This window comes from Mirounga angustirostris, unplaced genomic scaffold (assembly GCF_029215605.1).
Source record: "Mirounga angustirostris isolate CCGP_5_RB_7025 unplaced genomic scaffold, mMirAng1.0.hap1 SCAF_3, whole genome shotgun sequence".
Classification (NCBI taxonomy): Eukaryota; Metazoa; Chordata; class Mammalia; order Carnivora; family Phocidae; genus Mirounga; species Mirounga angustirostris.
Window position 1 is genome coordinate 148,108,619 of NW_026991711.1, and position 26,560 is coordinate 148,135,178.

The 26,560-nt window shown below is 35.5% G+C and overlaps 2 protein-coding genes and 1 long non-coding RNA gene across 4 annotated transcripts in view; 2 read left to right on the forward strand and 1 right to left on the reverse strand.

Moving 5' to 3' along the window:
* FSIP2 (fibrous sheath interacting protein 2) overlaps positions 1–19,194 on the forward strand; it is a 106,678-nt gene extending 87,484 nt beyond the window's left edge. Inside the window, exons 21-24 of the mRNA XM_064586796.1 lie at positions 9,532–9,578; positions 12,806–12,849; positions 16,049–16,118; positions 19,058–19,194. Coding sequence (XP_064442866.1) covers positions 9,532–9,578; positions 12,806–12,849; positions 16,049–16,118; positions 19,058–19,194 — 298 coding nt within the window. The remainder of the gene's footprint in view (positions 1–9,531; positions 9,579–12,805; positions 12,850–16,048; positions 16,119–19,057) is intronic.
* The window catches only part of LOC123839042 (uncharacterized), a 467,480-nt gene that overhangs the window by 5,259 nt on the left and 435,661 nt on the right, over positions 1–26,560 (reverse strand). The window lies entirely within an intron of this gene.
* Positions 20,863–21,354, forward strand: LOC123838356 (ATP synthase F(0) complex subunit C2, mitochondrial-like). Its single transcript, XM_045867378.2, has one exon. It carries the CDS (start codon positions 20,917–20,919, stop codon positions 21,352–21,354), a length of 438 nt encoding a protein of 145 aa, XP_045723334.1. The 5' UTR covers positions 20,863–20,916.

Here is a 26,560-nt window from a genome sequence, read left to right on the forward strand (position 1 = left end):
GAGTAAAGAGTACACTTACCATGATGAAATAAAATAAAATAAAATTATTTTTTAAATAAGCAAAAAAACAAAAACAAAAAAACAAAAAACAACCAACAAACAAAAAACAAACCCAAAACAGACAAATTGAAAAAAGAAAGCACATACATAGGCGGAGAAGAATGTATGCTGAGAAAAGACCTAAGACCTTAAGGCTCTGCCTCAGTCTATTCCCAAGATTGAGTCCTGTTAATTAGTGAAAGGCTTCCAACACCAATCTCCCAAAACTGAGAGAGGTAGCTGTTTCTTCAAATGCCTAAATTTCAACATAAGTACATTATACAGGCAAAGAAACATGGAAATAAGGCCCATTTAAAGAAACTGAATAAATTTCCAGAAAATGGCCAGGAAGAAGCACACAACTGGACATATACAACAGACTTTAAATAACTATCTTAAATATGTTCAAAAGCTATAGGAAAACACAGACAAAGAACTAAAGAAAATCAGGGGGAAAGTATATGAGCAACATAAGAATAAAAACAAAGAAATATAAATTATAAAAAAGAACCAGACAGAAATTCTGGAGCTGAAAAATATAATAACTGAATTGAAAAATTCACTAGATGGGTTTAAGAGCAGACTCAGGCAGAAGAGAACCAGAATACAGGTTGTTTGAAATTATTGAATCTGAGGAGTATAAAGAAGATACACTTAAAAAAAAAAAAAAGGACAGAGCTTGAAGAATGTATGGGATACCATCAAACATATCAATATAGGTACCATGGGACTTCCAAAAGAAAGAAAGAAAGGGGGTGGGGAGATTATTTGAGGAAATGATAATTTAAAACCTCACCGAATTTGAAAAATGTTGTTAATATACAAATACAATAAGCTTAATGAGCTCCAAGTAGCATAAATACACAGAGACCACACCAAGACAGATTCAAATCAAAGTGTCAAAAGACAAAAATAAAAAGGGAATCTTGAAAGCAACAAGAGAAAAATGACAGTCATGGTCACAAGAAATCCCCATAGAACATTCAGGGAAATTTTCAGAAGAAAGCTTGTAGGCCAGAAGGCAGTGGATGATATTTTAAGGGGCTAAAAGAAAGAAAACTATCAAATGAGAACTCTATAACTAGCAAAAATACCCTTCATAAATGAAAGAGAAATAAAGACATTCTAAGTTTAAAAAAAAAAACAACTGAGGATTTTTATTTCCATCAGACATGGTCTAGAAGAAATCCTAGATGTCCTTCAAGTTGAAAGTAAAACATGCTAAACAATGACTCAAAGCCATATAAAAATAAAAAGTTCTCAAATAAAGGTAAATACATGGACAAATATATAAAAACCCAGTATTATAATTTTGGTTAATAACTCTACTTTTTATTTTCTACAGGTTTTAAAAGATAAATGCATAAGAAAACAATTATATACCTATGCTGACAGGTATAAAATATATAAAGAAATAATTTGGGATATCAATAGCATGAAAGGAATGGTGATTATAAAGGGGTAGTTTTGTATGCAATTGAAGTTAAGTTGGTGTCAATTCAAGACAGAATGTCATCATTTTAGGATGTTATATATAATTCCTGTGTTAACAACAACAAAAAAATGTATAGAATATTCATAAAATAAAATGCAAAGGGAACCAACCAACTATGTATCTGCCAAATATCAACTAACACAAAGGAAAACGGCAGTGAAGGAAATGAGGTATAAAAACGTTATCAGATATACAGAAAAAAATTAACAAAATGGCAAAAATAGTGCTTCCTTATCAGTAATTTAGTATAAATGGACTAAACACTCCAATTAAAAAGCAGATTAATAGAAGGTATTTAATAAAACAGGATCCAACTACAAACAGTCCCCAACTTATAATGGTGCAACTTATGATATTTTACTTTATGATAGTGCAAAAGTAATACCCATTCAGTGAACCATACTTTGAATTTTGAATTTTTACCTTTTCCTGGGATAGCAATATACTGTACAATACTCTCTTGTGATGCTGGGCAGGAGCAGTGAGCCACAGCTCCAGTCATCCACACAAGCATAAGGGTAAACAACCGATACATGAACAGCCATTCTGTACACATATAACCATTCAGCTTTTCACTTTCAGTAAATATTCAATAAGTTACAAGAAATATTTACACTCTATTATAGAATAAGCTTTGTATTAGATGATTTTTTGCAACTGTACACTAATGTGTTTTGAACACATTTGAGGTAGGCTAGACTAATCTATGGTGTTCAGTAATTTAGGTGTATTAAATGCATTTTTGTTATGATATTTTCAACTTATAATGGGTTTATCAGGATGTAAACCCATCATAAGTCAAAGATCTGTATATATTGTCTTTAAGAGACTCACTTTAGATGTAAGGACACATATAGGTTGAAAGTGGAAGGATAGGAAAAGATATCCTATGCAAACAGAAACCAAAAAAGAGCAGGGTTAGCTATACTAATATCAAGCAAATAGACTCTAAGGGAAAACAAGAGACAAAGAACATTATTATAATGACAAAAGGGTTCATTCACCAAGAAGACATAACAATTAAAAACACATATGAAACAAACTTGAAAGCTCCAAAATATATGAAGCAAACACTGACGAGATTGAAGAGAGAAACAGCTCTAGCTCTCCAATAGAAATAGGGGTCTTCAATAAACTACTTTCAGTAGAACAACCAGACAGAATATCTGGAAGACTTAAACACTATAGATCAATTGGAACTAACAAATCCATAGAGAACACTCCACCCAACAACAGCAGATTATTTTTCTCAGTGTACATGGAAAATTCTCCAGGATAAACCATATGTAGATCACAAACAAGTGTCTGTAAATTCTAAAATATTAAAATCATACACAGCGTCCTTTCCAATCACAATGAAATGAAATTAGAGTATGTAATACAACATATTTTCCAGAAGAAAAACTGAAAAAATTCACAGATATGTAAAAATTAAACAACATATTCTTAAACAGCCAATGGAACAAATCACAGAAGAAATTAGAAAATATTTGAAACAAATGAAAATGAAAATATACTAAAACTTATGGGATGCAGTGAAAGTAGTACTAAGAGGGAAATTTATAGCTGTAAATTCTTTTTTTTTAAGATTTTATTTATTTATTAGAGAGAGAGCACATGAGAGGGGGGAGGGTCAGAGAGAGAAGCAGACCCCCCGCTGAGCAGGGAGCCTGATGCAGGACTCAATCCAGGGACTCCAGGATCATGACCTGAGCCGAAGGCAGTCGCTTAACCAACTGAGCCACCCAGGCACCCTAGCTGTAAATTCTTAATAAAGATCTTATAACAACTTCATACCTTAATTAACTAAGAGAAGAAAAACAAACTAAACCCAAAACTAGTATAAGGAGGGAATAATATAAAGCAGAGATAAACAAAATACAAAATAGAAAAATAATAGATAAAACCAATGAAACCTAGAGTTGGCTCTTCAAAAAGACCAACAAAATTGACAAAATTATTGTAAGATTCCCTATGGAAAAAAGAGAAGACTCAAAAAACTAAAACTATAAATGAAAAAAAGGGACATTACAACAGATTTTACAGAAATAAAAAGGATTAGAATAAAGTACTATGGACAATTATATGCCAACACTTTGGATGACTCAGATGAAATGGATAAATTCCCAGAAATACATGACTACCAAAACTGAATCATGAAAAAAATAGAAAATCAGAGCAGACTTATAACTAGTAAAGAGATTGAATCAGTAACCAAAAACCTAACCCAAAAAATCTCAGGACCAGATGGTTTCACTGGTGAATTCCAGCAAACATTTAAGGGATAATTAACATCAGCCCTCCTCAAACTCTTTCAAAAAAACTGGATAGGAGGTAATATCTCCAAACTCATGAGGCCAGCATTACTTTGATACCAAAGCTAGAAAAAGGCAGTACAAGCAAACTACGGATTAATATCCCTGATGAATGTTGATGGAAAAATCTTCAGCAAATTACTGGCAAACAGAATTCAACAGAACATTAAAATATTTTACTTCATGACTCATGTGGGATTTATCCCAGGAATACAAGGAAGGTTCAACATATAAAAAGTGTAATACAACATATTAACAAGATGCATCTAAATTAATGCAGAAAAACCATTTAACAACACTCAACACCTTTTCAAAATAATAAAACTCAGCAAACTAGAAATAGAAATTACCTCAAAAAAAAAAAAAAAGCCATACATGGGAAACTTACAACTAATACTGTACTCAGAGGGAAAGCCTGAAGGATTTTCCTGTAAGATCAGAAATAGTTGCCCACTCTTACCACTTCTATTCAACATACTGGAAGTCCTAATCAGAGCAGTTAAACAAAAAATAAAAGGCAACTAAATTGTAAGATAAGAAGTACAATGACCTCTATTCACAGATAACATTATGTTATATGTAGAAGACCCTAAAGATTCCATACAAAAAAGAAACAAAAATTTTAGAATAAATGAATTCATCGAAGTTATTGGATAGAAAATCAACACAGAAAAATCAATTGCATTTCTATACACTGACAATGAAGAATCCAAAAAGGAAAACTAAAAACTACAAAATATTCCTGAAGGAAATTGAAGGAGACAAAAATTAATAAAAAATTATGTTAAGTGAAGTAAGTCAGACTGAGAAAGAAAAAATACCATATGATTTTACTCATAAGTGGAATCTAAAAAAAAAAAAAATGAATAAACAAAAAGCAGAATCAGACCTGTAAGTACAATACAGAGAACAAACTGATGCTTGCCAAAGGAGAGGGAGTAAGATGAGTGGGAGATATACACTTTCAGTTATGGAATGACTGTCATGGAAATAAAAGGCACAGCATAAGAAATATACTCAATGATATTGTAATAGCATTGTATGGGGCCAGATGGTAGCTACACTTGTGGTAAACATAGCATAACGTATAAACTTGTAAAATTACTAGGTTGTACACCTGAAACTAGTATAACATTGTATGTCAACTATACTCAAATATTTTTTGGGAGGGTTTCTTTTTTTTTTAATTTAAGTTCAATTAATTAACATATAGTGTATTATTAGTTTCAGAGGTAGAGTTCAGTGATTCATCAGTAGCATACAATACTCAAATTTAAAAAATAATAATTAAAAAATTCATGGATTGGAAGATTTACTATTGTTAAGATGTCAGTAATTACACAAAGTATTCTACAGATTAGTAGTTTTATAAGAATTACATTTGATGGCATTTTTTGCAGAAATAGAAAAAATTCATTCAAAAATTTATATGGTCTCTCAAGGGACTCCTAATAACCAAAACAATGTTGACAAGGAAGAATAAAGTTAGACTTACTAATTTTAAAACTTACTGCAAAGACATAGTAATGAAAACAGTATAGTACTGACATAAAGACAGATATATAAGGCAATGAAATAAAATAAAAGGCCTATAAATAAATCTCTCATATATGGCCAAATGATTTTTGATAAGCATGCCACGGCCATTTAATGGGAAAAGAACATTCTCAAAAATGGTGCTGGGAAAACTAATAACCACACACACAAAAAATGAAGTTAGACCCTTATCTTACAACATATATAAAAATTAACTCAAGATGGATCAAAGATCCAAGTAAAACTATAGACCTCTTATAAGAAAACATGGGGGAAGGAGTGCCTGGATGGCTCAGTCAGTTAAGTGTCTGACTCTTGATTTCAGTTCAGGGCACAATCTCAAGGTTGTGAGACTGAGCTCAGAGCTCAGTGGGAAGTCTGCATGGGATTCTATTCTCTCTCTCCCTCTCTGCCCCTGCCCTGCCCCCTGCCCACACACATGTTCTCTCTCTAAAAAAAGAAAAAATACACATGAGGGAAAGCTTCATGACATTGGATTTGGCAATAATTTCTTGGATATGACACTAAAAGCACAAGCAACAACAACAAAAATTACATAACTGGACTTCAGCAAAATTAAAATCTTTTGGCTTCAAAGGACAGAGTGAAAAGAATGGGAGAAAGTACTAGCAAATTATATGGGGTTACTACCCAGACTATATAAAGAACTCTTATAACTTAATAACATAAAAAAAATCAAACAACCTGATTTAAAATTGAGCAAAGGACTTGAATAGATATTTATTCAAAGAAGATATAGAAATGGGCAATAAGTACACGAAAAGATACTGAACACATCACTAATCATTAGGGAAATGCAAATCAAAACCACATTAAGATGTTATTTCACACCCATTAGGATAGCTGTTGTCAAAACAGAAAACAAAACCAAACAAAAACAGAAAATAAGTGTTGGCAAGAAAGTGAAGAAATTGCAATCCTTGTACATTGTTGTTGGGTATTTAAAATGGTGCAGTTGTTCAACATCCGCAAATCAATCAATGTGATAGAACACATTAAGAGGAGAGAGAAGAATCATATGAATCTCTCGATGCAGAAAAAGCATTTGACAAAATACAGCATCCTTTCCTGATTAAAACTCTCCAGAGTATAGGGATAGAGGGAACAGTCCTCAATTTCATAAATCCATCTATAAAAAAACCCACAGTGAATATCATTCTCAATGGGGAAAAGCTGAGAGCCTTTCCCTTAAGATCAGGAACACAACAAGGATGTGCACTCTCGCCACTATTGTTCAACATAGTACTAGAAGTCCTAGCAACAGCAATCAGATAACAAAAAGAAATAAAATGTATTCAAATTGGCAAAGAAGTCAAACTCTCTCTCTTTGCAGATGACATGACACTTTATGTGGAAAACCCAAAAGACTCCACCCCCAAATTACTAGAACTCATACAGCAATTCACTAATGTGGCAGGATACAAAAACAGTGCACAGAAATCAGTTGCTTTCTTATACACTAACAATGCCACGGTAGAAAGAGAAATTAGAGAAACGATTCCATTTACAATAGCACCAAAAACCATAAGATACCTCAGAATAAACCTAACCAAAGAGGTAAAGGATCTATACTCTAGGAACTACAGAACACTCATGAAAGAAATTGAAGAAGACACAAAAAGATGGAAAAACTTCCATGCTCATGGATCAGAAGAATAAACATTGTTAAAATGTCTATGCTGCCCAGAGCAATCTATACCTTCAATGCCATCCCGATCAAAATACCACTGGCATTTTTCAAGAGCTGGAAAAAACAATCCTAAAATCTGTATGGAATCAGAAAAGACCCTGTATTGCCAAGGAAATGTTGAAAAAGAAAAACAAAGCTGGGAGCATCACGTTGCCTGATTTCAAGCAACTATATTACAAAGCTGTGATCACCAAGACAGCATGGTACTGGCACAAAAACAGACACATAGACCAATGGAACAGAATAGAGAGGCCAGATATGGACCCTCAACTCTATGGTCAACTAATCTTTGACAAAGCAGGAAAAAATATCGAATGGAAAAAGACAGTCTCTTCAATAAATGGTGCTGGGGAAATTGGACAACTATATACAGAAGAATGAAACTCGACCATTCTCTTATACCATACACAAAGATAAACTCAAAATGGATGAAGGACCTCAATGTGAGACAGGAAACCATCCAAATCCTAGAGGAGAACCTAGGCAGTAACCTCTTCAACATCGGCCACAGCAACTTTTTCAAGACATGTCTCCAAAGGCAAGGGAAACAAAATAAAAATGAACTTTTGGGGCTTCGTCAAGATAAGAAGGTTCTGCACAGCAAAGGAAACAGTCAATAGAACAAAGAGGCAACCCACAGAATGGGAGAAGATATTTGCAAAAGACACTACAGACAAAGGGCTGGTATCCAAGATCTATAAAGAACTTCTCAATCTCAACACCCAAAAAACAAACAAGTCAAAAAATGGGCAGAAGACATGAACAGACACTTTTCTAAAGAAGACATACAAATGGCTAACAGACAGATAAAAAATGTTCATCATCCTTAGCCATCAGGGAAATTCAAATCAAAACCACATTGAGATACCACCTTACTCCAGTTAGAATGGCAAAAATTGACAAGGCAAGAAACAACAAATGTTGGAGAGCTTGTGGAGTAAGGGGAACCCTCTTACACTGTTGGTGGGAATGCAAGTTGGTACAGCCACCTTGGAAAACAGTGTAGAGGTTCCTCAAAAAAATTAAAAATAGAGTTACCCTATGACCCAGCAATTGCATTCCTGGGTATTTACCCCAAACACACAGATATAGTGAAAAGAAGGACCATATGCACCCCAAAGTTCATAGCAGCAATGTCCACAATAGCCAAACTGTGGAAAGAACTGAGATGCCCTTCAACAGACGAATGGATAAAGAAGATGTGGTCCATATATACAATGGAATATTACTCAGCCATCAGAAACAATGAACACCCAACTTTTACATCAACATGGATGGGACTGGAGGAGATTATGCTAAGTGAGCTAAGTCAAGCAGAGAAAGTCAATTATCATATGGCTTCACTTATTTGTGGAACATAAGGAATAGCATGGAGGACATTAGGAGAAGGAAGGGAAAAATGAAGGGGCGGAGAATCGGAGTGGGAGATGAACCTGAGAGACTATGGACTCCAAGAAACAAACTGAGGGTTTTAGAGGGGAGGGGGATGGGGGGATGGGTTAGCCTGGTGATGGGTATTAAAGAGGGCAGGTATTGCATGGAGCAATGGGTGTTATACGCAAACAATGAATCATGGAACACTACATCAAAAATCAGTGATGTACTGTATGGTGACTAACATAACATAATAAAAATAAAAATAAAATAATAATAAATAAAATGGTGCAGTTGCCGTGGGAAATAGTATGACAGTTTACCAAAAAATAGTTACCTTAGGATCCAGCAATTACACTTCTGGATATATATCCAAAAGTATTGAAAACAGTCACTCAGATATTCATACACTCATATTCATAAGCAGCTTTATTAACAACAGCCAAATCCTGGAAGCAACTCAAGAGTCACTGATAGATGAATGGTTAAGGAAAATGTGGTATATACATTCAATAGAATATTATTAAGCCTTAAAAAGGAAATTCTGACACATGCTACACGTATGAACCTTGAAGACATTATGCTAAATGAAATGTCAGTCGCAAAAGGACTAATATTACATGATTCCACTTATATGAGATACCTCAGGTAGTCAAATCATAGAAGCAGAAAGTAAAATGGTCCCTGGGAACAGAAAGAGAGGGCAATGTGGTGTTAATATTTAATAGGTACAAAGTGTCAGCTGGGGAAGATGAAAAAGTTCTGGAGAATAGATAGTGGTGATGGTTGCACAACAATGAGAATGTACTCAAGCACAGAACTGTACACTTAAAAATGGTTAAGGTGGCAAATTTCATGTTATGTATATTTAACCAAAATTTTAAAAGTGAAAAAATGTCAATTTAGAAATTATTTTCATTTGATTTGGGAACTCAGTTATAAATTATTACAGGTTTACTTCCATATGAAGAATAACTGACAGATTGTTATTCTGCTTAACCAGTAATTTCTTCATTTAATAAATACACAGAAAATGAAATGTTCTCTTTCTTTTGTTTTAGTGAGACTGAAGATTTTACCCCAGATACAAGTGACAAATTATTAGAAGGTTGGATTTATTATTTTTCTTAAATTCAAAAGGAGACTGCTTTACTGCTTTAATGAACTTTTCAGCTATTGCTTTTTGTTTTTTTACTGCTTTGTTTACCGCCTTGATGAATTTTTTAGTTATCAAACCTAAGGTTGATACCTTTTTTTTCCTGTGAATTTACCTATTTTTTGGAAAATAATCTAGTACTACATCACTCAGGTGTTAAGATGAGCCAACTAATTTGCCTTTGCTGAATGGCTATCAAGATTTTATTAATGATTTTGATCAAGAATATGGTGTCACATTATGAATTCATATTTACCATGCTCCTGTGAAAAATATTCATAAAATAAGGATGCACACACAATAGCTTTTATCTGAGCCAGAACCCATTATACTAGGATTTAATGATTTCTTACCCTTCCTTTGTGCTTAATTCTACCAAAATGTACACACTTTTTGTACAAAAAAATGTACAAAAAAGTGTGTGGGGTGGAGCTTTTAGAGTTAAATTTATTTGCTCACATTAATATCTGACTAGTATGGACTTCACTATTTTTAAAAATCTCTATTAGTACCTACTCCTTAGAACATTTGTGAGAACTTTTTGGTTCTCTAGTTTTTGAAACCTCAGAGGATCAATGTGGTTCTAACAGTTATCATACATACAAGAGGTAGAGTGTCATGTTTACTGTAAAGTGGCTTTAAAACTCAAACCACAGGTCCACACTTGGCTATTTCAAACACAAAACCCACTCAAGGAATTACTTTAAAAACATATTGTCTCAACTTGGAAGTGAAATTATTTTCATTAAGATGACTCCTAGAATAGCATTAATATGCCAGAATTCTATAAACACACCATAATCAGAAGATGCTACAATAATCACAGATCATACCTGTAGTATGGAATCGTAGGCTGCTAGTGAGACAAAAACCATTTAATACAAACCCCCTCATGTTTACATGAGGAAACTCAAGCTAAGGATGACAAAGCAGTTCTGCCAAGGTTACTCGGAAGCTGAGGCAGAGCCAATTCTGGATCTTAAGTCTCCTGACCATAAATGCAGTGTTGTTTTTTTTTTTTCTTTTCCAATTTTTTGCAATGATCATGCTTAAGTCTTACATCCTTCAGTAGTATTTCACCTACCCAATTCAGTCATTATTTATTCATTCATTCAAATATTTACTGAGCATTTCCTTTGTGTTCTAGAATCCCATGTGTGAACAAAACTAACAAAGTCCTTAATCTCATAGAATTTACACTGTAACCTGGGGTGGACATCAACAGTTAAGGACATAAACAAGATAATTCCAGATATTGATAAGTATTCCCCATCTCATCTGGGACAAAAGCCAAAGAAACTATGATAGCTTGCTAAACCCTACATCATCTGGACATCACCTCTCCCCCAATACATTTCTAACGTCCTCCCCTGTTTCTCTTTCTGGCTCCCTGCACCAGCCTCATGGACCTTGCTATTCCTTAAACATTCCAGGCATTCAGGGCCTTTGCTCTTGCTGATCCTTGTGTAGAGCTCTTCCCCCTACATCTGCATTGCTCATCCCTCACCTTCAGGTCTTTGTTCAAATTTCACCTTCTCAGTGAGGTATTCTTTGACCATAGTCTGAAATTGTAGCCTCATTCCCACCATGGCACTAACTATTCCACTTCTTTGCTTATTTTTCTCACTGGCACTTAATACTATCTGACAGACCATTAATTGTTTTTTCACTATCTCCTTTTAGAATGTAAGCTCCATGAAGATCACAGCTGTATTCCCAAGAACCTAAAATAGGCATATAGTAGGAGGAGGAAGAGCATTTAGTAAAATAAGAGGGACAATGGGAATAACTAATGAGAAGCACAAGAATTCTGTTTTGGTTATGTTGAGATTGAGGTACCCATTAGATATTCTAATACCTCTAATACCTCTAGTTGAGGTATCACATAAGAAATAGGATATTTAAGACTGAAGTTTAATGGAGAGGTTAGGACTGGAAAATTATATTCTTTGTTTCATATAAATATACAATAAAATAACAAATCTGAATACCTGAGACCCTCAAATATCAGAAATTTTTCTTTGTCTTTTCATCAAAACAAATTCCTAGTATGTCCTCAGAAGTTGACAGCCATTTAGCCTAGAAACTTAACCTGCATTTGGCATGATAGCCCTGGAATAAACCCAATACCCTCAGTCACTTAAAAGCAAAAGTCATTTAGTTCAATTATGTGCAATATAGACTCAGGCACTTTAAAAAGATTATCAACCAACAATAAAATTTTACCAATATTGTCAGATAAGTGCAATAATCAATCCCTCTCATATTTGAGTTAATTGAAGTTCTACTACAACTTTTTTTTCCCCCAAAACCTACATTGATCTAAAGGATAATGCAGAGAATAACCACCTGTTTTGGCCCTTGATGATTACATTTCTATAAAATGCACAATATTTTTATATAAGATATCTCATTGCATCCTTTTGTGAGACAGGCAGGGAAGATAGTCTCATTCACATTCTACATAATGAGGAAACAGAGTCAAGTAAATTGGATTCAGTTTGCCAATGTTCACACAGCTCGAAGAAGTGAAGCTGACTCAAATTCAGAGTTTCAGCCCCCCTAGTGGTGGATCTTTGTAAAAATTTTCTCATCATTTCTAACTCCTTAGGCTAAATTTGTTTTACAGGCATACTAACCTCCCCTGGAACTTAGGCAACTTTTGGTTCTGTAGCAATTCCTCCACATTTCCTCTTGGTATTGCCTCAAAATTCTCCTGGTTCTCACTCAAATTATTTCATAAAACCAGCACTTTCCTGTTTGTTCCAATTATCTGCTTTTAATTAGCTATGTAGAATCAAAGAGTGTTAGAGCTGGAAGGCCCCTAGGAATCATCTATAAAGTAATCTCTCATTTACATGTAAACAAATAGGCTTATAGAGATTGAGTATTGTGCATAAACATGTGGCTGTTAAGCTACAGAGGCTGCCTCTCCTACCAAATCATATTTTATCTTCCATAATTCCTAAAGGAAGATATAAGACATGCCCCAGAATTCTAGGGATATTACCTATTTCAGTTTTATTCCCATTGTCAATACACTGAAAGTAATAATAGTTTCTTCTACTTGCCTAAATTCTAGAACATTCTGGTGAAAAGTAATAAGACCAGGTTTGTCTCAGTACTATTCATGCCTCCAAAAAAAATACTATTTTTCCTTTTTTTGCCCTCCCCAACAGGAAATTCTCAGGAGCAAATACCAGAGAATTCAAACAGTGTTAAGGTAAATATTTTTCAATAAACTGCAATTGGTATACATGGGGTCTAGTTTAATATAGCCCAGTTTTCAAGGTCAAATCAGGACTTGGGTTGTACTATTTGAGGGACTTCAGGAAACACACCCCTATCCACAATTTGTTCCTGCTCAGATTGCCCCCTCTGGCTGAGACCTGTCCATGGTACTGGAGAAATCCCCTAATCAAAATTCTCACTTTACAATTAAATTATTCCTTGCTTAAGTGCACAGAATGAGCCACTGTTCTCTGAAGAAAACGCTACAGGGAGTCACTTGGCCTTGTCTAGAGCAGGTAGACCCAAGTGAGGAACTTGGAGGAAGCAGGAAGGGAACAGAAGCTTCAAAAACAGAGGAAACTGGCTTGTAGGAAATTAGTGCAGATTCCATCTATTTTTCTGTATTCCAAAGGACTGACTGTTTAAAGGCAGCTTTCCAAAAGGCCCTGCTACTCTCCATCATAAACTCAGGAAATTTCCTCTTCCTTAATCCTTTTTAGAGTTTCCAATGAGGGCTGAAGCTACAGATCCTCTTCTGTTTTTATCACTTTGTTTCTTGGCTCAATTGAATACCATTTCTAATTGAGTTTCCCAAACACCATGCACACATAATCCTGATGGATTTTCCAATCCCTTCTCATTATCAGAGTAGTTTTCAGAACCAAACCTTACAGTTCTTACTCATACCAAACCCTGAAGATGCTGGGCTAGTTCCTCATTCAACCTAATCCTCATTAATAAATATAAACATCTATTTGACAACCTCAGGCTTCACTTAGACCATATTTTCCAAGTAAAATCATATGGAAACAACAGGGAGACAGAGAATCTCTAGACTGACAACCTGATTAGACTATTCCTTGTGCCAGGCTGAATCCTGGCTAATCTGGACCCTTTTGGCTCTTTGCCCTTCCCCTCACTTATAGCTTTTTCCATGGTGAAACATGGTTGGAACTGGTATATCCAATCCAGTTCAAAGTAAGGTGTAGTAAGCACATTCCACCTCGGCTCTCTCTTTTTACAACTAAAAATGCTGGAAAACTACTGAGGATGCTGAATAAATAATAGCAGGAATTTGAGGAGGGAATTAAAAACTCAAAGGATTACAAATACCATTATCAGTTTCCTGCTGCCTCCCCCCCATATCTCCAAGTTTAGACCCAGAGCAGTTCAAATCCTGGAATTACATAGAATAGGCAGAATAAATCTTTAGGAGAAACCATTGCTCTCTTACCAGAATTAGGAAGAAGTTCTTGTGGACTGGGAAGTAGAAGAAAGTCACTTTTATCCCACTTTTCCTGCCTCTCTTGGTTCTGCCTCAAGGCAAGTTTCAGACATGAAGCTACATAGCAATGGCAGCAGAGGCTGCTGAGGCACTTAAAACTCAGAGAAAATCCTTCTCTCTGACCAGAAGAATTAGGAAAAGGTCTCCAGAAACCTGAAGAATATTAGAAGGAAATCTGCTACTTTTTTCTCTGCTTTCTTTTGTCATTTCACCCTAGACATGGATGCAGTTATGGGATGTGTGAGACAGCACACAGGGAGGGTAGCCACAGCATTTAGCCATAGAACCAGAAAAGGGGACTTCTGAGTGTTAAAGATACTGAAAAAAAAAAAAAAGTCACAGAGGATCATCAAAAAAGGATCCCCTACAAATCTGTCTGAAAAGTCTCTCCTGAGCTGTGCAGGTATGGAAGCGACCTGAACTTGTATAAACAAAAGGCTTTGAGAACTTGAACTATAGCTTTAATAGTGGTGCATACAGAGGGATACAAAAAAGTACTGCCAAGACTTTGGAAATTGAATTTACATTGGAAACACAGCCATAAAAGGCAGGGTAGGATGTGTGGTCTGAATCTAATTTGGCTAATTACCTAGTTAAGCAAAAAAACAAACAAAAATCTCAACCATCTCAAGAGGATTCTAACAGTTCTTGGAATCTCATAAATTATTTAAAATGCCCAAGATAGAATTCAAAATTACTTAACATGTAAAGAAATAAGACAATGTCTACAAAACTTTTAAAGGAAAGGACAAGAGATGTAAGTCCAATGCAGCTAAGATTTTGGAATTTTCAGACAAAATCTTAAAGCAGTGATTATAATAGTGTTCCATGAAGAAATGGCAAATACTCTTAAACTTTATGCAGAGATAGATGTTTCCAGCAGAACTTACATATACTTACTCATCTCAGACACTTGGTAGCATCTGCCCTCTGCTTTTAGATTAGGGATTGTCAAGTCAGTCTCACACACATGGCATTTTTTTTTAAGATATCAATATATGCCCCACCCTCAGAAATTTAAATTCAATTGGAGGTGTGGGACCCAGGGATTCATATTTTTTCAAAAAAATTCTACATATAACTATTGTGCAGTCCATACTGAGAATCAGTGATTTAGATAGTCTCAGCTCCATTTTATTCCTCAGCTCTCCAGAAATACATAAATAAATAAGCTGCCTCAAGTCCTCTTGGAGGAACTATGATAAAACTCTTATAATATCTGGTGGTCTTTACATAATCTATACATAACACATTTTATGTTTCATGTATTTAGGCCTTCTTTCATTTCTCTTTATTGATTTCCTTATTTAATAACTAGTATTATAAAATATATACAGTGAAGCCCAGCAACCTAACCCAGTCTACTTTATACATTTCTGAGAAGATTGCTGCTTCTGCATTCAGAGGTGATATAGGCCTATAGAGTAAAACTATCATCTGAGCCATGTTCCCTACCTGACTAGGTCCACATAGCCACTTTATTGCTCCAGACCCCAAAATGCCTAAGATTTCCATAACAGGAAATTGGAATTACATAATGAACATCCATTTTCCTTCCCCACTTACCATTATCTCTAGCATCAGAAAAGAATTTATAATTTGTTACTTATTTCAATTCACCCAAAAGAGGGAGGGGGCAGACAGAGCTGGCATTTTTATTGACTTAAGATGCCTGATCATCATTTAATGGTGGCTAAGGCCCACATCTATGACAAGGGTCAATCCTAGGTGCCACAATTGGCAAAAATTATGAGCCCAAGACTCAGAGAATAATTCTGAGACTACAGAGCACAGATACTATTTATGTAAGGTGCTACAATGGTTGTACTACATCTTTGGGGGATTTCTAGGTATCTCTAGTGTGTAGAGTGCAATAGAACGTTAACTATGTACTTTGTCTTGGCAGTTTATCACCATCTTTGAAAGAAACAAGAATATTACTGGCAGTGTGTATTCCTCAAAAGAATTCATTTCAGGTACAAAATATACTATCCTTTAGCATTCCTCCTGGAATGACTGGCTCCTCCCTTTCAGTATTGATACCTGAGATTGAGTACTGAGATTGAAATAATATACTTACCTATGTATATGTATGTGTGTATAGCCATTTTGCAGTTTATTATGTAATTCTTTTACTTTAACCTCAAACCACAGTAATAAATAATGGAACTAACATTTATTAGGTAGCAGATATCTCCATTTTATTAAAGAGGAAAGTGAGAGTCATTGAAGAGGAAAGCAAGAGTAGGTTACTCAAGGTCACCCCATAGTTAATAAACTGCAGAGCTGAGATTCGAACACAGATCTGCCCAACTTCAAAGCTTAAGCTCATTCAATATGACCATAATTCATACACTCAAATGCCCACAAGAGCCAGACAGTTACTATAAACAAGAGCAGTAGGTTGAGCAGGTCTGTGGTCCAATGGAGATGGCATGTCCTGTATAAAGGAGGAGCTGATACTCATGTCCAATCACTAACATACTGGGTTGTTGCTAGGTCTTCCAGTTCAAGTCAGCCTTTTTCAAAAGAAGCTGGTGATGAAAGTTTTATGTGAAAATCCTGCCTTTCAAATTTTATCAAGTAATTGAACGCTTTTGTGAAATGTTTTGTGGGCCAAACTAAACTTGTCTATATCCCCTATACCATACTACTCTCCCTCTGTCAATCATAATGCCCTAATTTACAAAAGAGAAAATGGAGGTAATAATCACCTGAGTTTACACAGTCAACAAATGGAGAGCTTTTAGGGCCTGAAAACAGATCTTCTGACTTTGATCCTCCATTTTTGCTTCCCTCCATAATGTGGTTCCATATTGTGGCCACTGCATCCCAGAATGAGCCCCATATTGGGTAATGACCAAAGATAGTCCATAGTTTTGCTACGAAAAGAACTATTAAAGGACAAACACAGGGTTCAGTACTCTCTCTAGGGATGAGCTTCATGTAGGTTATTAACCTATGATACTAGCCACCCACTGGTCTTGAAGAAGATACAAGGAATCTAGAATGGATGCATATTTGAGGCAGTACCCCCAGTGTGTTTCCAGGAACTGCTTTACATCGGAATCACCCAGTGTATTTTTTTTAACAATGCAGATTCCTAGACCCTCTCTAGACTGCCTAAGTTAGTATCTCTGAGTAATGGTGCCCAGGAATCTGAATTTTTAATAAGACCACCAATTTTTAAGAATGGAAGCTCTTTAATATCTCCAATAAGAATTTCAGAAGTCTTGCAACAATGTCTCAATCATGTCAGTAAAAAATTTATCTTACTTTTTCAGAATGTACATCTTTCTCTTTCATCCATGTTTTTGTGTCTTATTGCTGCAGATTTTGGCTATTTCCTTTTAAATCCTTAGGTCATTTTTAAAAATAATAGCACAGGTAAAAACCTAAATATACTTTTTTGTTCTTCATAGTTAAATTTACCGTAGGCTATCTTTGCTTTAATCATAGAATATTATCAGGGCGCCTGGGTGGCTCAGACATTAGGCGTCTGCCTTCAGCTCAGGTCATGATCCCAGGGTCCTGGGATCGAGCCCCACATGGGGCTCCCAGCTCCGCGGGAAGCCTGCTTCTCCCTCTCCCACTCCCCCTGCTTGTGTTCCCTCTCTCGCTGTATCTATCTCTGTCAAATGAATAAATAAAATCTAAAAAAAAAAATCATAGAATATTATCTTGCTAGAAAAGACAACTCTAGATAACTGCAAGAGGTACAGTCATGAACTTTGGCATCTACTGGAATTAAGAAAATATTATTTTTACTGGCATGTGTGTTTTTATGCCCTGTTATAAAGTTTCAAAAAAGTACATAAATGTTCACTTTTGGTCTTTACATGTTTACATGTAAATATATCATTTTGTGATAATTAAAATATGATATTCTTTAAGAGCCCATGTGCTGAATAAGTCATGTAGAAAAATGAATCCAAATGAAAACTCTTTTATTATCTATACAGTCTTATCTCACATAACAAAAAAATCACTTGAAGTTAGCCAACTGAAAATTCACCCAAAGTAGGTGAGAAATTATAGCAATTTTAATGCACTTGTGCTTTCACTTAAGCACTCTGAAATAGATACCCTTACTGTATAGAGTTGAAAGTTACTTTCCCATGTGAGTTTAGCTCATCTGGCATTTTCCAAGAGTGTTCTGCTAGAAAAGAAAGACATTCTTTGCACTCGTGACTAAAGAAGCATCAGAATGCATTAGGTATAATGATGCCATGAGAGCCAGAAAGCTGGACCCTGTTCCAGTGTGGCCATTTTCTACTCATATGACCTTATGCAAGGTATTTGACCTTGCCAAGATTCAGTATTCAAAATGGAGATATTGTTCTTCCTATTTCCCTCATAAGAGTGTTAGAAGGATCAAATCAAAAGAGTCTTTGTGAATGTTTTTTAAATCCCATAAAGTATTTTATAAATGGAGGCCTTCCTGGAAACCTATAAGCTGCCAAGACTGAAACAGGAAGAAATTGACAACCTGAATAGGCCAATAACCAGTAACGAGTTTGAAGCAGTGATCAAAAACATCCCAAAAAACAAGAGTCCAGGGCCTGATGGATTCCCTGGGGAATTCTACCAAACATTCAAAGAAGAAATAATACCTATTCTACTGAAGCTATTTTAGAAAATAGAAACAGAAGGAAAACTTCCAAACTCATTCTATGAGGCCAGCATTACCTTAATCCCCAAACCAGGCAAAGACCCCATCAAAAAGGAGAATTTCAGGCCGATATCCCTGATGAATATGGATTCCAAAATCCTCAACAAAATCCTAGCTAATAGGATCCAACAATACATTAAAAGGATCATCCTTCTGAATTCTAAATCATCAATGCTATAGTATAACTTCTCTCAATTAGAATGTCTAATAAATATCCGTATTACTTTTCTGCTTTGTCCACAGAAACTCTCAAGCCTAGTATTTCCAAACAAGGATCTAAAATGCTGGCAAAGGTATCTTCAGCTCTATCAAAGGTGTTTTCTCGAACTAACACCAATATTTCCAAATCTTCCTCACCACGTCACCAGGATGAGCACTGAAGCTTTTATACCTGATATAACTATGCTTGCTTCCCTTAGAAAATAAAGTGGTCTTTAAAGCATAACATATTGTCCTATGAGATAATTTTTATAATATTGAGCAAAAGTTTAAGAGCAAAAGAAAGTGCAATAGAGATCTGGGTAAGAGAATGTTTTGATGAATGCTTTTGATAAGCATTTTGGTATAAGAAAAGGCAGAGCGGTAGTATTACCTATGTGTCATAAGGATAAAGAGACAGAAAGTGTACACAGTAACCAGTCAGCACTTAAGCAACCACCAGAAAATGGCCTTGGATGTTTCCTGTTAAATTTTTAGAGGGTATTTTCACCAGAATAGTTAGCAAATTGAGATGACACTCAAATGAATTCTATAACACAGATATGAAACTGATTGGTTCACTGTTAACGAAAAAGTATACCAGATATAAGAAATCAGTCTTTCCCATCTGCAAATAATGTTTCATCAGTTTATAAAATATCTCCCAAGGAAAAAGATCCAACTATAAATAAAGCACCATCTAGAAGAAATTAATTACTGTGGATAAAATGCATAAAATGATTCTTGTCACTTAAAAAAAAAAAACTTTTCAGAAAAGACAAAGGTATTTTGTGGATAAATTACCATCAATAAAAAACTGTTGGTCAGCAGTCATTGAATCCTTTATATAAATATTTTTTCATGAATATAAATAAAAGCTCTATTTGTAAGAACATAAAAAGTAATGAAAATTTAACAAGAGGAATAGCTAGTACGGTGATAAAAGGCACTTTTCAAAATCAGTTAATGTGCTACTTTGTGATATGGATCCAACTTCAGCATGTTTGCCACTGGAATCTAAGGATCTTGTTTAAAAAATCCAAAACAGCAAAGAGTGTCAGTCATCATCACTATCTACCCTAATGCTGACTCATGAATTTTTAGAGAATGTGACATCTTCTCTTTTATCTGAAATTTTTCTGACAGCAGCCAGTGCTAAAGTAGAAACATTTGAGAAAATTTTGTTTTACAAAATAGGATTTTAATAAAGTTAGTGAGGTTATGACAGGGAGCTCCTAGAGAAAAAGACATGATTGTGAGGTAGAATTTCTACATTCTAATGATAATGAAATGATTCAATTAGTAATTTAGTCTATTTATAATAATCTCAAATTATTTGATCTCAAAGATCACACAAAGTCATGTAACTTATAGACGCAGACCTTTCAAAAATGTTAGTTGATGAGAAATGACTGGCAGTCCAGTTCAAAACTATTTTCAGAAGAATTCGACCAATGGGCTTAAATTCACAAGTATTAAGTTGAAAGTATCCTTACAGATGTCATCAAAACCACTGACATTCAATATCATATGCTTTTAAGCTGTCTTTTAAAATAACAAGATTCTGCTGTAAAATTTTTTATCAAAGCTTTTATCCATCTTTTCAAAAGTTGATAAGGAAATAAGCAAATCTCTCACAATTGAAATTCACTCTGATTTCAAGGCACTCTGATTCACATAGTTCTGTAGTTAAATATTTACTATATAAGAATAATATACTCAATATGAAGGGTTTTTTTAATGGTAAAGGAGACTTCCAGTTTTCTCCAACTCAAGTAGAAGAAGAAACAAGTTCAGAATTACTTGTTAAAGCTGTCAAAATTGGCTCTCCCCCACCCCCCACCCCTCTCTGTCTTCTCTGCACTGGGAGCTGCTCTCCTACCACAGCCCCTCATCCCCTGAAAATGTACGCCTGTGCAAAGTTCATCTCCACCCCCTTCTTGGTCAGGAGCACCTCTCAGCTGTTGAGCCCATCACTGTCTACAGTGGTGCTAAAACCACCGGAGACACTGACAGGTGAGGTACCTTATAAGAGCCTCAGCAGCTTGGCAGCCCCACGTCCCCTGACTTCACTTATTCCTAGCCGCAGCTTCCAAACCAGCGCCATTTCAAGGGACATCGACACAGCAGCCAGGTTCATTGGGGCTGGGGCTGCCACGGTAGGGGTGGCTGGCTCTGGGGCTGGAATTGGGACTGTGTCTGGGAGCCTCATCACTGGTTATGCCAGGAATCCCTCTCTGAAGCAACAGCTCTTCTCCTACACCATTCTGGGCTTTGCCCTCTCGGAGACCATGGGGCTTTTTTGCCTGATGGTGGTCTTTCTCATCCTCTTTGCCATGTGAAGGAGCCATCTCCACCTCCCATAGGTCCTTCTCCTGTATCTCGTCTGCCCTGTATGTTCCTTTTCCTATACCTCCCCAGGCAGCCCGGGGAAAGTGGATGGCTCAGGGTTTGACAGAGAGAAGACAAATAAATACTGTATTAATAAGAAAAAAAAGGCTGTCAAAATTATAGAAAAATGGTTAAAATTATGCATAAATTTAAGTCCCAGGAAAACCCTTAACCCAAAAAAGGTTCTGTATTAAATGTAATGTGTTAAATGAAACTTTGGGCATGTTTGGCTAACCTAGTGAAAAAGATGTTAAAAGTATCAATGATTAAATTGGGGAAAAAAAGCATAACACCTGATAAATTTTTTGGTAGCTAAAATTTCTAGAATTAACCATCTTTGAACTGTGGATCCTAAAGAATGCTTTAAATCCATAAGGCATCTTAGGTTGTTGATTCTGTTTATGTTGTACTAAAACAGAGGTTGGCAAACTTTTTATGTAAAGGCCTAGACAATAAACACCACAGGTTTGCAGAGTATATGATCTCTTTCAAATCTATTCCATTGGGCCTGTATAGCACAAAAGCAGCCATAGAAAATACATAAACAAATAATGGATCCAATGAAAATTTATTTATAAAGAGTGAAATCTTAACTTCAATTTTCACATCACAAAATATCATTCTTCTGATTTTTTTCAGTGATTAAAAATTGTAAAACCATTTTTAGTTTTCAAGCTGGTCAAAAATAGATGGCAGCTAGATTTATGCCATTGGTGGTAGTTTGCTTAGCCATTTTCCATAAAAATTTGGGACCCATAAATTAGCTGAGTATGATATGAAGGACACAGAATAATTCTAAAAACAGTAAACTTTACTAGTGAAGCACATTACAAAAAATGAGTGATTTCAAAAAAATCAGTACATAAATTTCAAATGTTCATCTCTTTAGTGATTTAGTTATTGAAAATATTGCCAAGAAGGCACATGAGCATTCTATTAAAATATACCTTGAGTTAGAAAAAGAAAAGTTAAATCAACTTTAATTTGAAGCTGAATTTCTAGTAAAAATTATTTATTATCTTGGAAATACCCAATCAAGATGGATCCAGCCATAATTTCAGAATACTTGTTAGTCATATTTGTAAAAAAAAAAAAAAACAAAACACAAACAAACAAACAAACACCATTAGTATCCATTGCAGCAAAAGGGAGTAAGCAGCTCCAAGTTTTCATCTCCCACAGAAACACTGACAAAAAACCAAAAACTATCAAAATTAACTCTGTCAGAATTCTGGAAAATAGTCAAAGGTTTACAGCAACGAATTGAACAAGAAAAAGGTAACTTTAAAATGTTAGCAAAGATTTGTGGTGTATTTATTTGCCCTTGCTCTAACTCCTTCCCAGCATAGTTCTTGAAAAAGAAACCTGCATCCTTAGTGTTAAGTCCTTGGTCCCTAGTTCTAGAGGGAGCATAGCAAATTTTATAGGAAAATTATTGCATATGTCCGTCCCAAACTGTCTGGGAGATACTTGAATGAGGGATGCAAAGCACTTGTCTCTGTTTCACATAACTAGAAACTCTGACCAGAAAAGCAGGGGATATTGTTCAAAAAAGGTGCAAGCCAAGGGACCCCTGGGTGGCTCAGTGGGTCAAGCGTCTGGCTCTTGATTTTGGCATATGTGTGTTTTAGCTCCTGGTGCTCAAGGAAATCTCTATGAAAACTAGTTTAACACAAAGATAAGAGACTTCAGTGACCATAAAAGACAAGCAACATAGCCTTTTAAAAAATAGTTTGGGAAAGTCACTAAACAAATGGACTAATACAGCTGTCAACAGTCAAAAAACAAGCCCTGGAAAAGAGGGAGATCTGATTTCCAAAGTTACCATATTATACCATTCAAATGTCTGGTTTTCAACAAAATAACTCATGAAATACAAAGAAACAGGAAAGTATGGCACATTTAGAGGAACAAAATGTTAAGAAATGATCCCTGAGGAAATCCAGGCTTTGGGTTAATTATATAAAGAATATAGAATGACTTTGTTAAATATGTTTAAAAAGCTAAAGAAAAATACAGACAAACAGTAAAGGAAATCAGAAAAACAATGTATAAACTACATGAGAATATCCATAAAGAATAGAGATCATTAAAAGGAATCAAAAAGCCACTGTGGAAAATTTTGACATTTCCTCAGAAAAATATTACTCAGCCTTAAAAAGAAATAAAATTCTGACACGTACTATTAACATGTATGAAACTTGAAAACATTTTGCTAAGTGAAATAAAGCAGATACCAAAGGGTAAGTGTTATATAATTCTACTTACCTGAGGTACACAGAAAAGGAAAATTCATAGTGAAAGAAGAATAAATTTTAACAAGAACTGGAGACAGTGTGGAATGGGAGGTTATTTTTTAATGGTGGCAGACTTTCTGTTAGGGAGGATGAAAAAATTCTGCAAATGGATAAAAGTGATGGTTGCACAGCATTTAAAAATGTACTTAATTATACATTTTTAAATGGTTAAAATGGTTATCTTTTGTTAAAATGGTAACTTTAAAAAATGGTTTTAAAAAGGGACCACACAAGTTCTGGAGGTGAAGAGTACAATAACAAAAAATTTGCTAGAGGGGTTCAACAGCAGAGTTCAACAAGGAGAAGAAATAATCAGTGAACTTGAAACTATGACAATTGAACTTATTTAGTTTGAGGATTAGAAAAAAAAGAATGAAGAAAAGAAAATATAGCCTAAAGGACCTATATGAGATGCCATGAAGCAGACCAAAATATGCATTATGCGAATCCCAGAAGGAAGAAAAAAGGACAGAAAGAATATTTGTAGTACATTCTCATATATAACACAATTCCTTCTTCTTTTACCCTGTCCTAAAGCCAGATGTCCTAAAATTGCTAATTTTATACACCAGTTTTAATTCAGGAGCTTAGCTGGTCAACGGTTTTATATCATACTCTATTTTGGGGAAAGCATAGATTTCATTACCAAATGCAATGTGCAATTTTCTTCTGCAGCATGGTCAGAAATGCATATAGAAATAGAAGGAAATTTTAAGGCATTGTTTTCTCAATTTATATCAAACTATTCTTTGTCTAATACCTGACTTGCATTTTTTCCTAAAGAAAGGAAACCAATTACTGAACCAACATATTACTGCATAAATAGAATTGTGAGTTCACACTCAGATATCTAAGAGGATCTGATTTCATTTGCTGGTTACATTCAATTAAAGCAATTAAAAATATAATTCTGAGATATAATTTATGTGTTTGGTAAAATAAGGCCCTTGATAAAACTATTTGACCATTCCTCCATTCCCCAACTCCCTATTAAGGTCAGTTCCTAGACCTCCCTTTTCCATCTGCTTCCCCATTCCTGTTCCCTAATTTCTACTTTGTTTTCTTGAGACCTACTTTGTTGTGCAATGATGCAATGAATAAATTTTTGCGAATGTGTTAGATTCTTTAATTGGGAGATAGGCACTTAGTCAACAATAGGGCCTTCATACTCTAGGCCCTGATTTTGTTTTTGGTTTTTTTTTTTAGTGTTCAATTTATCCAGTTTATAAATCTAAGTTTTCTTAAACTTGTAAACACAACTTACAATCTGGCATTTATAAGTTACTTGTAAATATAGTAATTTGTGGTAAAATTAAAAGCACTACTTTTACTTCTGTTCTTTGTTTAATATTCAATTATTCTATCATTTTGGCAGTGTAGAATTACATTAAACACCACAGTTTACAAATTTCACTATGTAAATTCTTTAAGATATTTCAAGGTACATGAAAAAATTAGTCTATTTTTCTCAAGCATTCAAAATATCTACACATCAATCTAGACAACAAATGCTTCCTACTACTTATAAAACTTTTAAATTTAATAAATTAGATTTTTAAATTTGAAAAAATTCAAACATTCAAACACTAACACATTTCAAATAAAGCTTAAAGAAAAGCATAACGATTATAAAATTTGTCAAATACATCCCACACACATATATATAGATAAATATTATTATGATTGCAAGATAGTTCTAAGTTTTGTGACCAAAAACAAGGTTTTAGGTGATGGATTTCATTGGTGGGTATCTAACATAAGAGTGCCTGAAATGACTGAAGTTTGCCAGAAACAGTTCAGGGGCCACCATTCTAAGGACCAGACTAATCTAAGAACAGTGATCATGGAGGAAACCCAACTGACAATATTTATTCAAATGAAGCAAAGTCATCTTCAAAAGACTATTTGTTCTCTGACACATTGTTTAAATTGATTGAATATATAACCAAAAGAGACTACTTAAACATGAAAGATCTAAGATGTATAGATTAAGTAGTTTATTTCCCAATAAGCAAAGTGAGAGCCCACAAAATCCATGGAAAGGAGTATTAGAAAACAGAGAAAGATAGAGGGGAGCAGAGCAAGATGGCGGAGGAGTAGGAGACCTGGATTTCATCTGGTCTCAGGAATTCAGCTGATGGGGATCAAACCATTCTGAACACCTACAAACTCAACAGAAGATTGAAGAAAAGAATAGCAACAACTCTCTGAACAGAAAAGCGACCACTTTCTGGAAGGTGGAATGTGTGAAGTGAATCCGAGGCGGTATTTGGGAGGATAGACGGCGGGGGAGGGGGCCTCCGTCGGCCGCTTCTGGCAAGTGATAGAGCAGCGGAGCACAAAATTGGAACTTTTAGAAGTCTGCTCTGCTGAGGGACTTCACTCCAGTGGCTAAGCGGGGGGTGGAACCCTCATTGGACAGTGTGGTCTCAGGACCATTGGGGTCACAGAAAGACCAGGGGTGACTGAATGAGGCAGAGCTCCCAGGTATGGCGTGGGGAAGCCAGCTGCAGAGATGAAGCCAAGGCGCGGGCTCTCAGCTCGGGGTTGCCATAAACTGATCCACATAGTCAGGCCACTGCTCCTCCAGCAGGGACACAACAAGAAGCAGATCTGGGGAGACTCCCCTTCCTCCCCCAAGAGGAGCCACACGGGAGCGCACCACAGGGATCTGCTGGGTTTGGAGACTCCACATGGGGTCAGGTGCCAGAGGTAGAAATGCTCGGTCACAGGCCGAGTGAGCACAGAGTGAGGCCGGAGACCGGGGAGACGAGAGTGACCAACTGCTTTTCTCTGGGGGCGCACTGAGGAGTGGGGCCCGAGGTCTCGGCTCCTCCACAGCGGAGATTGGGAGGCTGCC